The sequence below is a fragment of the Mauremys reevesii genome, linkage group 1 (genome assembly GCF_016161935.1).
Source record: "Mauremys reevesii isolate NIE-2019 linkage group 1, ASM1616193v1, whole genome shotgun sequence".
NCBI classification, from domain to species: domain Eukaryota; kingdom Metazoa; phylum Chordata; order Testudines; family Geoemydidae; genus Mauremys; species Mauremys reevesii.
This window is the reverse complement of record NC_052623.1, coordinates 211,497,404-211,514,901: the sequence shown is the minus strand read 5'-3', so window position 1 is coordinate 211,514,901 and position 17,498 is coordinate 211,497,404. Positions and strand designations below refer to the sequence as shown.

Sequence of the window (17,498 nt, the reverse complement as noted above, 5' to 3'; positions counted from 1 at the left end):
ATGCTTTGGGATACAAGATAAAATTTTCAAATGTGCTTAAGTCCATTAAAAGTCAATAGTATTTAGGGCACCTAAGTCATGTGGATGCTTTTGAAAATGTTACCCCCAGTCTTTAATCACATAACTATACACTGTTTTTTCCCTTTGAACCCAGGACCCTCAGATCCACAACACAAGCCTCTTCCACATGAGACAGTGCTATAATGTTGAGTATTCATGTGTTCTGTTCCTGGCTCTTGGAAGCAGAATGTGGTCAGGATGTGGTAGAGGCAGCATATTGAAGCACATAATTTGGCACTGTCATTCAGAAAGGCATTGTGGCAAAACAAATCAGATTCAGGCCCAGCGTATTAATTGCCTGGGTTCATTCCCTGCTGTGTCTGAAATTACCATGAACAACCTCTCTGCTATCTTATCCATGAAATGGGTGAAAGACAATTGCTTCGCCTTGTGGTTCATAATTTAGGTTTTGAAATGCATAGAAATATTAAGAGCAGCCACTGGAGAAAGGAGGGACTAGAGATTGTGGTTTCCTGGTGTTACATTATTATTTACTTATATTATCATAGCACCTAGGCGCCCCAGACACATACCATGATCCCATTGTGCTAAGCACTATACAAACACAGAAAACAAGACAGTTTCTGCCCCAATGAGCTTACAATCTAAGTACAATACAAGAAAGAACAGATAGCTGCAGGCAGACTGATGGGGGAGTACAAGGAAACAATGAGACAGTGTACCAGCAGCCTAATTGTTGTCAAGTTTTTTGTAGGCATCATGGAAAAGGAATGTTTTAAGGAGAATATTGACTTAGTTTTGCAGATGTTTCAGGGAGCTCCTCCCAAGCCTGAGGGACAGCATTGGAGAAAGCAGGAAAGTACTTGTTTAACAAGCGGGCAATGAAGACAGGCATCGTCCTTTTTGATATTTGAATGAGAGATGATAGGTGGGGTGGCGATAGGTAGAGAAGAGGCTTGAAAGTGAAGACAAATAGCTTATCTTTGACACAATAGAGAAGAGACGCAAAGAGAGGGGTGACATGGTCAAAGCGATGGATTAGGAAACGTGTCTTTGCAGCAGCATTCTAATAGATATGAGCAGGGCAAGTTTGCATTTGTTAGTCAGAGAGAAGAATATTGCAGTAACTGAGATAAGCGCCTGGATGAGAGTTTTAGCAGTGTGTATGGATAGATATATTATGCAGAAAGAATCTGCAAGACTTAGACATAGCCTGCATGTAAGGACCTAGAGAGAGTTCCAAGTTGAAGATGACACCCAGATTATGGGAGTCCATGACAAGCAGGGTAATGGTGTTGTCCCCAGTGATCAAGAAAAGAGTAGTGGAGAGGACTTGGGGGAAAGATTAAGTGCACATTCCATAGGCTACAAGATTTTGGGAGGGGGGCTGGGGAAGGGTGTGTGAGTTTCTCAAGTGCATAGCATTCTATCAGCTGTGGGAGAAGACATGACAGATCTGCTAAATGTGTGAGTGTCACACAAGATACAACATTTGGCAAGCTTGAGAATGTAATTCCCCAAGATGGAATTTCACCAGGTCATCAGTTTTATGTGTCACCTGAAAGAGAGCACCCATGAGGATCAGGTCTTGTGTTGTTCTCCTACTGATTTCAGTGGGACCAGGAGCAGGCACTGGATTAGCTGATGGGATCATCTCAACAATGAGATTTGAGTAAGATCTGCAATTAAGCATTCATTTTCACTCTCCCAACAGAAAACTTATTTATTTGGTGGCAAAGGATATGGGAAAAGTTTTTCTTGTGTTAGGTCTTTGATTCAAGAAGGAGTCTTTATTCAGGAAGGGTGTTTAAACACATGCTTAAGTGCTTTCCTGAATTGAGGCCTTGGCCTACTTTAAGCTAGACCACAGTCTGCTGCTGAATAAAAGTGAGTGTTGAGATCCATTGCATTTCTTCCCTCCTTGTCTCACAAGCAGCTGTGCTTCTTCAAGTATTTGTCCACATGGCTCCCATTCAAGGCGCACATGCACCTGTGCATGCAAGATTGGAATATTTTGGCCGGCAAGTGTCTGGGGCAGTGCATGCGCCCTGCATGGCCTTATGCCTCTAATCGAGGGCATACAGAGCAGAGTGAGTCTCAACTGCAACTTAGTTCCTTCTTACTGCCTATGACAGCAAGACAAGACAGGACAGTGTCCAATTGCTACCCCATAGCTCTTTGTTACCTTTAGTATTAGTTCAATGTTAATTTTTCTGTATTTTTTCTAGCAGGTTGACAAGCCTGTCTTGCTTATGAGGCAGCTATTCCCTTAAATGATGGGAATATTAAATGTTTTATTTGCCTTCCAGAAAAGTTTCAACATGCAGGCCTTTTTCAAAACACCCTTAGAAAGTCCAAGATGATTGTTTGAAACTATTTTTATTGGAGCGATCAATGAACGGTGTGTCCGATTCTGAAACCCTCCATCAAAAAGAAGCATCTATTACCTCCAAGCTGCACACAGCAAGTGCTCAGGCACGCTGATCCCATGAACCTCCTTTCCTGTTAATGTGGAGTCCTTTAATCTTGGTGAAGGAACTGAATGGTGGCTGGGCCCACTCTGCCCTTTGTGCCCTTGGGTAGGGGGCAAGAGGACATGCAGTGTTCAGGCATGGCCCTTACAGACATTGCTGGCCAAAAGAATCCAGTCTTGTGCACATAGGGCACATGTGCACCTAGAGTCGGAACCATGTGGACAAATATCGTAAAGGACTGCACTTACTGTACAGTAAGTAACTTGTTCCTTTTCTGCCTTTTCCGTTAAGCTCTGGGAACAACAAAATACTTGTCTGTAGCATGGCTGTATGTACAAAAAATTAGCTGCACTAAACAGAGCACATTTTCATGAGATGAGCTTTCCCACTGGTTAGAAATCTGTTTAGTTTTTATTTATATCATGATAGTGCCTAAAGACTCCAGTGAGCATCGGGGGCCCATTGTGATAGATTCTGTACAAACACACAGGAAGAAACCATCCCTGCCCCTATACATGTATAAATTGTACCAAATACACACAGAACGCACATGTAGTATTGACTCTAATCCATTTAGTTTGAACAGTCATGATCTTTTCTCAGAAATCATTAATATAATATATTCCTATACCAAGAACTACTTTAGTGTGTTTTTATTTCTCTCTTCTCTATATTCTTTCTTGCCAAGAAAGCAGAATTTTGTATTAAATGTATTTTTTAACCATAACAATGAAATTGCCTTAAAACATAAAAGAAACAATTGTTCATGTGGAGGTTTTCCCTTTTATTTCACATAATTTCTTTTGCTCTCTTGTATTACAGAAAGAAAAACCGGGAGACACATAATGCAGGTAGGAACTACAGTGTTTTACTGTTCAGAGTTGAGCTGCACAGCTCTTTGAGTTCCTCAGCCCTGGTCTACACTACGGGGGGTGGATCGATCTAAGATACGCAACTTCAGCTACGAGAATAGCATAGCTGAAGTTGACATATCTTAGATCGACTAACCTCGTGTCCTCACGGCACGGGGTCGACTGCCACTGCACCCCCGTCGACTCCGCTTCCGCCTCTCGGCAGTGGTGGAGTTCCGGAGTCGATGGCAGAGCGATCGGGAATAGATTTATCATGTCTACACTAGATGCGATAAATCGATCCCCGATAGATCAATCACTAACCACCGGTCTGGCGGGTAGTGAAGACCTGCCCTTACTCCAATCTGCTCGAAAGCATACAAGGATTGGTGCATTTGGAATGGAGAAACACTCCAATGAATGGATCTATTACATGAAAAGACTCCAGAGCCTCACATGGAACACCTGAAGCAGGGCTGCTTCATGGACAGCCGTAACCATCCTTTAGTTTGCTTAGACTATGGAAAACGTATAGAATAATAGAAATAATATCTTGGATAAACAGGAAAGGCCCTCTGAATATGACCCTTCACTCATGTCCCTTGTTCCTCCCAAACACCTCTGTGGACACCTTGGCTTTTCATTTCATTGCTAATAAACTCAGTGAATCAACAATTTCTATTCAGCTACAAAGGAAGATATAAGCAAAAGCAGATATTAGTTTTGTGTGAGTATATTTTTGGGAATAAACATATAAAGTATATGGAAATCAGGGGCAGGCATCTAACACATAGAATGCATTTTAACTTTTAGAGGCCTTGAGTTAAATATTTTGAGATGGGATTACGCCGCAGCATAAATTTCCATTGCATTCCGTTGAACATCACCAGTCCAGAAATCCTCCATAGAACCAATCTGTGCTTTGTGGAGATTTTCCCCGTCTCCTAACACATGCCCTTTCCTCTCTGTTGGTTCCCAGCTTAAGCAGTGTTTGGGAACTCACAGCCGTAGGACAGGGAGGGTCAGGTTACATTCAGAAAGGCGGATTTCAACCAACTCAGAGAAATAGTAGGCATGGTTCCATGGAAAGGCCAATTAGGAATAAAGGAGTCGAAGGGGGCTGGAAGTTCCTAAAAGATGTAATACAGTACCGGAGACTCAACAGCAAGGTATTCCAATGCCGAGGAAAGATAAGAAGAACCACAGGAGGCCAATGTGGCTGTACAAGGAGCTTTTTAGCTATCTAAAAACCAAACAGATACATACATTGAAGATAATAAGGTGATAAGTAACAGTCAGCATGGATTTATCAGCAATAAATCATGTCAAACTAACATAATAGCATTCTTTGATGGGTAACAAGCCTTGTGGATGGGGGGGAAGTGGTAGATGTGGTAAATCTTGACCTTAGTAAAGCTTTTGATACTATCTCGCATGACCTTCTCGTATTTGCCTAGTTTAACAATCTAAATGGAGTTACTATAAATGTGGGGGCATAACTGGTTGGAAAACCATTCCCAGAGAGTAGTTATCAGTGGATCACAGTCAAGGTCGAAGGGCATATTGTGGGGTCCTGCAGGGATCAGTTCTGAGTCCGGTTCTGTTCAATATCTTCATCAATGATTTAGATAATGGCAGAGAGAGTACACTTAACAAGTTTGCGGACGATACCAAGCTAGGATGGGATGCGAGTGCTTTGGAGGATAGGATTAAAAGTCAAAATGATCTGGGCAAACTGGAGAAATGGCCTCAAGTAAATAGAATGAAATTCAGTAAGAACAAATGCAAAGTACTCCAGTTAGGAAAGACCAATCAGTTGCTTGTATACAAAATGGGAAATGGCTACCTAGGAAGAAGTACTGCAGAAAGGGATCTGGGGTCATAGTGGATCACAAGCTAAATATGAGTCAACAGTGCAACACTGTTGCAAAAAAAGCAAATTTCATTCTGGAATGTATTAGTAGGAGTATTGGTAAGCAAGACAAGAAATAATTTTTCTGCTCTACTCTGCACTGATTAGGCCTCAGCTAGAGTATTCTGTCTAGTTTGGGGCCTCACATTTCAGGAAAAATGTGGACAAATTGGAGAAAGTCCAATAAAGAGAAACAAAAATGATTAAAGACCTAGGAAACATGACCTATAAGGGAAGATGGAAAAAATTGTTGTTTTTTTTTAAGTCTGGAGAAGAGACCCGAGGGGGGACATAACAGTTTTCAAGTACATAAAAGATTGTTACAAGGAGGAGGGAGAAATATTGTTCTCTTTAGCCTCTGAAGATAGGATAAGAAGCAATGGGCTTAAATTGCAGCCAGCGCGGTTTAGGGTGGACATTAGGAAAAACTTTCGAACTGTCAGGGTAGTTAAGCACTGGAATAAATTGCCTAGGGAGGTTGTGAAACTCTGTCATTGGAGATTTTTAAGAGCAGATTATACAAACATCTGTCAGGGATTGTCTAGATAATATTTAGTCCTGCCTTGAATGCTGGGGACTGGACTAGAAGACCACTCAAGGTCCCTTCCAGTCCTATGATTCTATACAGAAAATGGAAAGAGGGGTATGTTACCAAGGAAATATACATGGGAATAGCACAAGCATGTAGGGATAAAATCAGGAAAGCCAAGGCAAAATTACAGCTGGCAAGGAATGTTTGAGATAACAAGAGGAGGTTATTCAAATAGGTCAGACAAAAAAGAAAGGTCAAGGATGGTGTGGGTCCGCTGCTCAATTGAGAACATGAGCTGGTAACAAGATGATAGGAAAGCCGAGCTGCTCAATGCCTATTTTGCTTTAGTCTTCTCACAAAAGTAATGTGGTTGGATGCCTAGGGAAGTTACCTAAAGGAGAAGGGATGCAGATGGGATAAGTAAAGAAGACATCAGAGGTCTTCTGACCAATTTGAATGAATTCACATCAGTAGTGCCTGATGCTATACACCTCATGGTATCTGAAGGAATTAGCTGAAGAGATTTCACAGCCACTGGCAATAATATTTGTAAACTGATGGATGACAGGAGAGGTCCCAAAAGACTGGAGAAGGGCTAACATAATGCCCATCTTTAAAAGGGGGGGAAAGGAGGAGCTGGGGAACTATAGACTAGTCAGCCTGACTTCGATACCTGGGAAGCTACTAGAGCAATGTATAAAACATTCAGTTTGTGAATACCTGGAGGACAAAGGGGTGATCGCTAGCAGCCAGCATGGATTTACTAAGAACAAATCATTCCAAACCAGCTTGATTTCCTTCTTTGACAGAGTAACTGGTTTGGTGGATAGGGGGAATGCAGTGGACATAATATACCTGGACTTCAGCAAGGCTTTTGACACAGTCCCACATGACATTCTGATAGGTAAGCTGGAGAAATGTGGGCTTGGTGGACCTATCATTAAGTGGATCCAAAATTGGTTAAACAACCACAAACAAAAGAGTAATTATTAATGGAATGATGTCAGATTGGAAGGTGGTCTCAAGTGGGGTTCCACAGGGGACTGTTCTGGGTCCAGTGCTGTTTAACATCTTTATTGATGATCTGTGTGTAGGAATAGAGAGCATATTGATCAAAGTTGCAGATGACACAAAGCTGGGGAGTAGGGGGTTTGCCAACACTTTGGAGGCTAGAGCTAAAATTCCAATGGATCTTGATAAATTGGAGAACGGGGCTATTGAAAACAAAATGAAATTCAACAAAGACAAATGTAAATAAGGTGTTACACTTGGGGAAGAAAAAACAAATGTACAAATACAGAATGGGGGATAACTGGCTTGGCAGCAGCCCTGCTGAGAAGAATCTGAGAGTTGTGGTGGATCACAACCTCAACATGAGTCAGCAATGTGATACTGTTGCAAAAAAAAAAAGCAAATGCAATTTTAGGTTGCATTAACAGGCATGTCATGCAAGTCATGGGAGGTGATAGTATCACTCTACTCGGCACTGGTTAGGCCTCAGCTGGAGTACTGTGTCCAATTTTGGTCAACAATGTATAGAAAGGATGTAGAGAAACTGGCCAGCAACAAAGATGATCAAAGGGATGGAACACAAGCCATATGAGCAAAGGCTGAAGGAACTGGGTCTGTTTAGTTTGGAAAAGAGGAGATTAAGAGGGGGACATGATTGTGGTCTTCAAATACTTGAAAGACTTTCATAAAAAAGATGAAGAAAAGTTTCTCTCTTGCTACAAAGGGCAGGACAGGAGGCAGTGTGTTCAAACTACAGCAAAACAGATTTCGATTAAATCTCAGGAAAAAACGTCCTAACTGTAAGAACAGTAGGACAATGGAACAGGCTGCCTAGGGAGTTGTGGAAGCTCCTTCACTGGAAGTTTTCAAAAGGAGGCTGGATATCCATCTGTCTTGGATAGTTTAAATACAACAAATCCTGCATCTTGGTAGGGGGTTAGACTAGATGACCCTTGCAGTCCCTTCTATGATTCTATGTTTGGACTAGTTTATCCCAAGAGTTCTGATCCAGTTCTGCCTCCAAGCAGTCAGAATCTATGCCTACCTGGAATAGTGGTAACTAGTGGCATTCCTAAACCTTAAGAAAGTTGTTCAGTGCTTAGAGCAGAATTGCGGGAATTAGGGGTCTTGGTTTCTATTTTCAGCTCTGGCACTGTCCTACTATGGTGGCTATGGGCAAGTCACTGCACTTCTGTGCCTTGGTTTCCCCATATTACAGAAAAGTGGTGAAATTTAATGTTTACAGGGAGCTTTCAGCTCCTGAGATGAAAGGTGTTATAGTAATTCAGAGTATTATTAAGATGTAGAATGCTAGAAGATTAGCCAAGTGTTAACAAATGAACTTTCTGCAATCTAGTATTATAATTAGTGAAATATATACTTAAGATTGTCAAAGTGTTGCCATTCTAAGGCCCTGATTTCAGTTGCTCTTATTTTTTCAAAACTTTCACCTATTGGGCTGAAGTTTTCCAGTCATGGGGCATGAATTCTTACTACCCTGCACCTGAGCAAATCCACTTTGCCCTCACCTGGCACAGATAGTAATGTGACTGCACAATGTGTGAGGCCTGGTCTACACTACAGAGTTAGGTCGAAGGAAGCCGCCTTAAGTCGACCTGTTAACATATATGTCTACACTACAGGGTCCTTTACATCAACCTCAGTCACCTCTGATGTCGACTTCTGTAATCCACCTCTTTGAGAGGCGTAGCACTTAGTTCAATTGTCATGGGCCAACTGCGAGGTAGTGCAGACGCAGTGTTGTGTAATTCGACTTAATTGGCCTCCAGGTGGTGTCCCACAATGCTCATCTGTGACCGCTATGGACATCATTCTCAACTCTGCTGCACTGCAGCCAGGTACACAGGAAATAGCTCCTACCCTGCTAAAGCCCCAGGAACTTTTGAATTCCCATTTCCTGTTTGATCAGCATTGGGAACGTGCCCAGCCTGGTCTGCACAGGAGGTGGTGGATCTCATCGCTGTGTGGGGAGAAGAGTCTGTACAGGCAGAGCTCAGATCCAGCAGAAGAAACACTGACATCTATGCAAAGATTGCTCGTGGAATAGGGGAGAAAGGCTACACAAGGGGGACACAGCAGTGCCATGTGAAAATAAAAGAACTTTGCCAGGCATACCAGAAGACAAGGGAGGTGAACAGTCACTCTGGTGCTGAACCCCACACATGCTGGTTCTACAACGAGCTGCATGCAATTCTTGGGGGTGACCCTACGAGTACTCCCACAAGCAATGTGGACACCTCACAGATGTGTGAGTCTAGGGACAACAAGGAGGATTATATGGTGGAGGAGGAAGAGGAGGAGGAGGATAATGGGAGAGAGACGAGCGGTGGATCCATTCTCCCTGAGAGCCAAGAAATATTTTTAACCCTGGAGCCCTGTGGGTCTCAGGGCAGGACGGTGGCCAACCGTGATGCTGGGGAAGGCACCTCTGGTGAGTATACATTTAAAATGAAAGTCCAGTTAAACTTTAGCAGGCACACACATTTGGTGGTATTTCATGTTTACTGTGAAGAAAAAATGAGGTGCTGTGGTTCTCTGCTTACAAGAGGCCACTCCAGCTATGCAGAGAGTGGCCCCCGGAAAAGACTGTTGATGTGGACTGGGATAGCCCAGGAATCCTCCACAGATATCTCTAGGAAACTTTTTCATGGAGGTACTCTTCAATCCTTTGCAGAAAGTTTCTGGGCAGGGCAGTCTTATTTGTTCTTTGAGTGATTGTTCACGTCCATTATACGTTAGGTGTGCGTGCGCCACGTGCATGGACTTCGGAAACTTTTCCCCTTAGCGGCTCTCGTCTGGCCGGCAGGGGGGCCCCACCAGATGGCACCTCGCTCTGGTGCATATATACCCTTGCCGGCCCGACCGGCCCTCAGTTCCTTCTTACCGTCCGTGGCAGCATTGGAACAACTCCTATCTCTCGACTGAGAGTGTCCCTTAGCATTGTTAGCAGTTATCAGTGTTAGTTGTTAGTAGTTAGCAGTATCTTAGTAGATAGTTAAGCTTCCTTTGTTCTAGGCTTTGGATAAATTCTGTCCCCGGCCCTGGGCAGTGGAGCATGCCGCACGCCCAAGGCTTCAAGGCTTGTGCCACGTGCCGCAAGCCTATGCCGATTAGCAAACCCCATGACTCGTGTCTCCGTTGCCTGGGGGAATCGCATCAGACAGAGCGCTGCAAAATCTGTAAGGCCTTCAAGACAAGAACTAAAAAGGAAAGACTTTCCACTTAAGCAGCTGCTCATGGAGGCTGCGTTACAGCCCTCAACTTCGGACCGTCTCATGGCTCCGACGGCCTCAGTGCGGAGTGCCCCGGCATCTGTTCGTGATCCGGCACCAGTGGGGCATCTTAAGCCTACGGCACTGACACAACACAAACGGCCCCGGTCAACTTCACCGACCCGGTCGAAGGGCCAACCGAAGGCCTGAGGGCGCTCCTCACATAAGAGAGCAGCGCCCATGAAGGACTCGAGTGCGCAAAAGGGCAGTGCTGCCCCAGGACAGACCCTGGTACCAGTGGCTCCGGCACCAAAAGGCCCATCGAGCCCCAGGGTAAGCGCCTTGAGTGAGGAGGAAGGGCTAGAGGAGCTCCCAGAACAACTTTCCACACCGGACACGTTTGAGGCTGCAAAGGACCTCATTGAATTGTCCGTAGCAAGCCCTCTCCCGACCAAGGAGAAGCCTCTGGCACCGAGACTGCCATCCAGAGGCAAACCGGCAATGGTGCACCCACCGAGGTCACTATCCCGGCACCACACCGAGCGTCGGTCCCGGTCAAGCTCCGCTTCAGTAGACTCCCGGCTGCCTCTGACCCAGCAGGCCTCAAAGGCGTCTGGTTCCAGCCCGTGCTCAGCACCGGCCCCACCACCCCAGCGTTCCCCGGCTCCTTCTCCAAGCAGACACCGGGACATTTGAAGGCCGGGCCCGACCGCTGGCCGTCATTCCCGGTCTCCAGGGTATAGGTACCAATCCCGGTTGGCAAGGCGCCACTCCCGATCCCGGTCCATGTGAGACCTCTCCCCAGTCCCTGACCGGCATCGTTCCTCGGCACCGCCGTGGCCCTCGAGGTCACCGTCCGTGGATTCCGAGGTGGACCCGGCCCACTCTACCTATGCCCGCAGGGCACCAGCCAGCAGAGAGCACCAAGCCTCGTGGTACCTACACTGGGGCCCGCCAGGGCAGTGGCCCTTCTGGACACCATGGGCCTACCACCAGCAACAAGGGCTTCCTCCAGAACCTCGAGGTCCAGTTTCTCAGGACATCGGTCCCGCTCCCCGCATGGGCGCCCCTCCTCTCACAAGGAGGCCACAGTTTCCAGACCGCCAGATTCATCGGAGCGCGAAAGGGCTGGGACGGCACCAAGCCCGGTGCCATCTCAAGCACACTCGTTTGGGCAGACCCCAGAGGAGCCCCTAGCCTGTGAAGAATCTCACAGGAAGGGCTGGAGGATGAAGTGCAAAAGGCCTTAACTTCTTCATCCTCGCCAGATGAAACCGTGGTGGGTACAGCGGTTTCAGAGCCTCCCCTGATTGATCACAGGGCACACCAAGAGCTGCTCCGCAGGGTAGCCCAAAATTTGGGCTTGCAGGCAGAGTAGATGGTAGAGCAGGAGGATCCCATGGTGGACATCCTAAGCCCTGAAGGCCCCTCCAGAATCGCGGTCCCGCTCATAAAAATGATACAGTCCAATTATAAGACAGTATGGCAAATGCCAGCCTCCAGTGTGCCAACAGCAAAGGGCGTAGAGAGGAAGTACTTTGCTCCTTCCAAGGGGTTTGACTTCCTCTTCTGTCACCCGCCACTCTGTTCGCTGGTCGTATCTGCAGTCAATGAACGAGAATGGCATGGACAACAAGCCCCAGCCCCTAAGGCCAAGGAGGCGAAGCGGTTGGACTTGTTTGGAAGAAAGAGCTATTCGTCTGGAGGCCTCCATTTGAAGAACTCAAATCAGCAGGCAATTCCAACAGACACAATTTTAATTCATGGGCTGCAGTCTCCAAGTTTAAGGACTCCTTGCCCCGAGGCTCACAGCCTGAGTTCACGGCCATCGTGTACGAAGGGAAGGCGGTAGCCAAAACCTCCCTGCAGGCCTCGCTTGATTCGGCAGATGCGGCTGCTGGGACAATAGCGTCAGGAGTGGTGATGAGACGCTTGGCGTAGATGCTGGCTTCAGGCCTTCCACCAGAGGTCCAAAACACCCTCCAAGACCTCTCATTCGAAGGGTCCGGCTTGTTCTCAGACCAAACGGACGCCAAGCTGCATAGCCTTAAAGACTCCCAGGCGACCCTCAAGTCGTTGGGGATGCACACCCCGGCGACACAGAGAGAGCCTTTTAAACCCCAACCTCCACAACAAAGACAATACCATCATCGCCCCAGGCAGGAACCTTACCGCAGAAGGGGCAGAGATGATAGGCGTAGGCGAAACAACACACCTAGCCGCCGGGGCGCTGGGCCGGAGTCGCCGGCCGCTGCAGGACTCTGCTGGGCCGCACCACACCTCCCTGGAGCCCTCTTCGCGCCCGCCCCCACCCCAGCTTACCTTGCAAAGCCGCCACTTGTTTCTGAACCCTCCCAGGCTTCCCGCATGAACATCTGATTCGCGGGAAGCAGGGGAGGGGGAGGAGAAGGGGGGCAGAGTGTTCAGAGGAGGAGCCGAGGAAGCAGAGGTGAGCTGGGACCACGCGGGACAACCAGTTCTAAAAGGGCTTCTAAATTTAACAACTGGTTCCTGCGAACTGGTGCGAATTGGCTCCAGCTCACGACTGAATATAACATCGGACCGTTGGGTCCTACGCACGGTGAAGGTGGGATACACGCTTCAGTTCTCCTCGCCCCCTCCCTCCCACCCTCCATCCCCATCCCTCTTCAGGGACCCCTCTCACGAGCAACTCCTGATGCAGGAGGTTCAGGCCCTTCTCAGGGCAGGGGTGGTGGAGGAGGTCCCTCCAGACCTAAAAGGGAAAGGGTTCTACTCCAGATACTTCCTTATCCCCAAGGCAAAGGGGAGTCTTCGACCCATTCTGGACCTACCTGGACTCAACAAATTCCTAGTCAAGGTCCGCTTCCGCATGGTCTCCCTTGGCTCTATTATCCCATCCCTGGATCCGGGGGATTGGTACGCTGCCCTCGATATGAAAGATGCGTACTTTTACATCGCCATTCGCCCCGCTCACCGGCGGTTCCTGCGGTTCACCATAAACAAGCACCATTACCAGTTTACGGTCCTACCCTTCGGCCTGGTGACGGCCCCACGGGTGTTCATGAAATGCATGTCAGTGGTGGCAGCATTTCTTCGAAAAAAGAGAATGCGGATGTATCTGTACTTGGATGATTGGCTTCTCGCGGGCCGGTTCGAGGATGAGATCCGTTCCGACGTGACGATGGCACTAGACTTGTTCCACAAGCTAGGTCTCCTAGTCAATCTGCCCAAGTCCTCGTTGATACCTACGCAAAGATGGGACTTCATAGGGGAAGTCCTGGACTTGGTACAGGCACGAGCTAGCCTACCGGTTCCCAGGTTCCTAGCCATCCAGCCAACTGTAATCTCTATGCAACGGTTCCCCACAACAGTCAGATGCTGCATGCAGCTTCTGGGGCACATGGCAGCGTGCACCCATGTAGTCAAACATGCCCAACTGAGATTCAGATCGATGCAACATATCGCCCCAGCAGAGACTCCTTGGACCTTGTAGTGACAATCCCGGCTCGAGTCTCAGACTCCCTCCGCTGGTGGCTCGATCAGCAGGTAGTTTGCAAAGGGGTCTCCTTCACTACACCACAACCCACCTTGATGCTGGTAACAGACGCATCAGACCTAGAATGGGGAGCACAGTTGGGGGACCTGCAAACGCAGGGGTTGTGGTCCAGGGAGGAAATGTCGCTCCACATCAACGTAAAGGAGCTAAGGGTGGTTCGCCTGCCAGACCTTTCACATTACCATAGAGGGTAGTGACAGTTCTGACGGACAACACTACCGCCATGTTCTATATGAACAAGCAGGATGGTGCCTGTTCCTCTCCCCTCTGCTGCGAGGCACTTCTTCTGTGGGACTTTTGTATAGCCCACTCAGTCCAACTAGTGGTGTCATACCTTCTGGGGATACAAAACAAGCTGGCGGACCACCTCAGCAGATCGTATCAAGTGCACGAATGGACGTTAAGAACAGACGTCCTGAGATCAATCTTCCAGAGGTGGGGATTTCCCAAAACAGATCTCTTGGCCACCAAGGACAACAGCCAATGCCCTCGGTTTTGTTCCTTCCAGAACTGCAGCCCAGGCTCGGTGGCAGATGGCTTTGCGATTCCGTGGGGCGGGAGCCTGAAGTACGCCTTCCCACCACTCGCACTCATCCACAGAGTCCTGCCCAAGGTCCGCAGGGACAAAGCGGTGATGATTCTCACCGCACCAGCTTGGCCACGCCAGCATTGGTTTACGACCCTGCTGGAACTGTCAGTGACTGCCCCGATTGCCCTGCCTCTGCACCGAGAACTCATCACGCAGGACAGAGGTCGCCTGCTCCACCCGAACCTATAGTCTCTACATCTCATGGCGTGGAATCTCTGTAGCTAAACGCTATGGAGAGTAGGTGCTCCCGCCAGGCCCAACAAATTCTCGGTAGCAGAAAACCTTCCACAAGGGCGGCATACCTCGCCAAATGGAAGAGGTTCTCCCGCTGGTGTGAACCTAAGCTCATAAAGCCTCTTCAGGCCTCCATTCCATCCATACTAGAATACTTACTGCACCTCAAACATCAGGGTCTTGCCGCCTCCTCAGTCAAAGTACATCTGGCCACCATATCGGCATTCCACCCTGGAGAGTCTGGGCATTCCGTGTTTTCCAACCCCACAGTAGTCCGATTTCTCAAGGGGCTGGAGAGGATGTTTCCCTACTCGTGCCCACCGGTTCCCCCATGGAACCTTAACCTGGTCTTAACTAAGCTCATGGGACCACCTTTTGAACCCCTAGCCTCTTGCTCTCTCACGCACCTCTCATGGAAGGTGGCATTTTTGGTGGCCATTACGTCAGCTAGGAGGGTGTCAGAGCTGAGGGCCCTCACTTCGGAGGCCCCATATACAGTTTTTTATAAGGACAAGGTGCAACTGAGGCCACACCCTAAATTCCTCCCTAAAGTGGTCTCACAATTTCACATGGGTCAGGTCATTTGTTTACCAAACCACACACGGACCCGAGTCACCGTAGCCTGCATACTCTAGATTTCCGTAGGGCCCTCGCGTTCTACCTGGAATGAACAAGGCCTTTCCGCAAGTTGACACAGTTCGTCGCCATTGCGGAGAGAATGAAGGGCCTCCCTATCTCGGCACAATGGATTTCATCGTGGATCGTGGTTTGCATCTGCGCATGCTATGAGCTCACCAAAGTGCCAGCCCCGATGATCACGGCTCACTCGACTAGGGCTCAAGCGTCCTCAACGGCTTTCCTGGCGCAGGTTCCGCTCCAGGAGATCTGTAAAGCAGCCACCTGGTCGTCGGTGCACACATTCACAGCCCACTACACAAGCCATCATCAGGCCAGAGAGCATGCGGCAGTCGACAGGGCTGTGCTTCTATCAATTGTTCCTTGACTCCTACCCTCCTCCAATGGTAAGCTTGTGAGTCACCTAATGTGTAATGGACGTGAACAATCACTCGAAGAAGAAAAAACAGTTACCTACCTTTTCGTAACTGTTGTTCTTCGAGATGTGTTGTTCACGTCCATTACGCTTCCCACCCTCCTTCCCCTCTGTCGGAGTCTCCAGCAAGAAGGAATTGAGGGAGGGTTGGGCTGGCAGGGGTATATATGCACCAGAGCAGGGGCCCCCTGCCAGCCCGATGGGAGCCGCTAAGGGAGCAGCAAAACGGCACAGTAAACGGTTATGGATTCTGATTGTTATGCCTTGCCCCTAGTGTAATAAAGAATTTTTTATGAAACTGGCCTTGCTATGGAAACATTTTATTCATGTACAATGGCTCCTTTTTTTTTTTCCCCCTGACTGACAGCTGGAAATGTGTCCTTTGGTGGATCATCAACACCTGAGAGTATACTTTCGCTGATTAGGAGGAGGAGAAAGAACGCAAGGGGATATGCTCACCGAGATAATGAATGCCTCTGGGACAACTGACGCAGTGCTGAGAGCATGGAGGATTTCACTGTCCAAGAAGTTAGACATTGACATGGAGAGCAAGAAAGCTTCCAATGAGCGGGTATGTGAGGTGCAGGATGAGATGCTTTGGATTATGAGGGACCAAGCAAACATATTGAGGTGTCTGGTTGAACTGCAGGAACAGAAGCTGGAGGGTAGAGTCCCTCTGCAGACCCTGGTGGACAGCCAGCATCGCCTGGCACAGAATGACCCTCCCCCAAGCATTCCATGAGGCATGGGCAAAAAGTCCATCCCTTTCATTTAACTTCATGGGGGAGGGCACAAGGAACAGAAGGGGCCCATTCACAGACCTTTGATGGTCTGAAATTGTTTCTCCTATTCCAACTTTACAACCCCTTTTCTCCCAAGATTACCTTTTCTTTCTGCTCTCCCTCTTTACTTATGTTTGTTAAATAAAATAAATGGATTTGAGGCACAGAAGTTCTTTATTGAGTAGAATCAGGGGGGTTGGCTTTACAGGGACAGTGATACAAGCCAGGTGAAGGTTTGGGAAAGCACAATGCAGACAAGCAGCTCACATTACTGTGACTCATTATTGAAACAGCTTTTCAAAGTCTTGCAGATACGCAACACCCGTTGCTATGCTCTTCTCATTGCCCTGGTGTCTGGCTGCTCAAAAATGGCTGCCATGTGATCTGTCTCAACTGCCCACTCCTGCAGAAAATTTTCTCCCTTTTTGCACAGATATGGAGCATGCAGCAGGCAGCTATAACCATGGGGATGTTCTCCTCACTAAGGCCCAACCTTGTTAGTAGACTTCTCCAGCGCTCTTTCAAGCAACCAAAGGCACATTCAACCACCATTCTGCACTTGCTGAGCCTATAGTTGAACCATTCCTTACTGCTATCCTGATGGCTGGTGTATGGCATCATGAGCCATGGGAGCAAGGGGTAGACTGGGTCCCCCAGGATAACTATAGGCATCTCAACGTTGTCAATGTTAATTTTGTGGTCTGGAAAGGAAGTCCCGGATTGCAACGTTTTTAACAGACCTGAGTTCCTAAAGATGCATGCATCACGAACCTTTCCCAACCATCCTATGTTGATGTCTGTGAAATGCCCCCTGTGATCCACCAGCACTTGCAACATCCTTTCGGTTTATGTACTCTTTGGCAAGGTGGTTTGGTGCCAAGATGGGGATATGCATGCCATCTATCTCCTCACTGCAGTTAGGGAACCCCATCACGGCAAAACAGTCCACTATGTCGTGCACATTTCCCAGATTTATTACCCTTCATAACAGAAATCGATTAATGGCTCTGCACACTTGGAGCCCAGCAGTTCCCATGGTTGATTTACCTACTCCAAATTGATTCCCCACTGATCAGTAACTGTCTGGCATTGCAAGCATCCAAATAGTGATTGCCACTCGCTTCTCCATTGTCAGAGCAGCTCTCATTTTTATGTTGCTGAACTGCAGGGCAAGGGAAAACTCTGTACAAAGTTCCTGGAAGGTGGCCTTCTGCATTCAAAAGTTCTGCAGCCTCTGCTCGTCATCCCATACCTGCAAAACAATGCGGTC

General features: G+C 47.8%; 1 protein-coding gene across 4 annotated transcripts in view; it reads left to right on the top strand.

The window, feature by feature from the left end:
* The window catches only part of USF3 (upstream transcription factor family member 3), a 78,500-nt gene that overhangs the window by 41,882 nt on the left and 19,120 nt on the right, over positions 1-17,498 (top strand). For 2 of the 4 annotated variants that reach the window (XM_039497409.1, XM_039497418.1), the window contains 2 exons: positions 155-205; positions 3,318-3,346. Coding sequence is in view for 2 of the 4 variants with exons in the window: in XM_039497402.1 (XP_039353336.1) it covers positions 3,318-3,346 (29 nt within the window). In the remaining 2 variants the exon portion in view is untranslated. The remainder of the gene's footprint in view (positions 1-154; positions 206-3,317; positions 3,347-17,498) is intronic. The other 2 variants (XM_039497402.1, XM_039497396.1) reach the window with 1 other exon arrangement.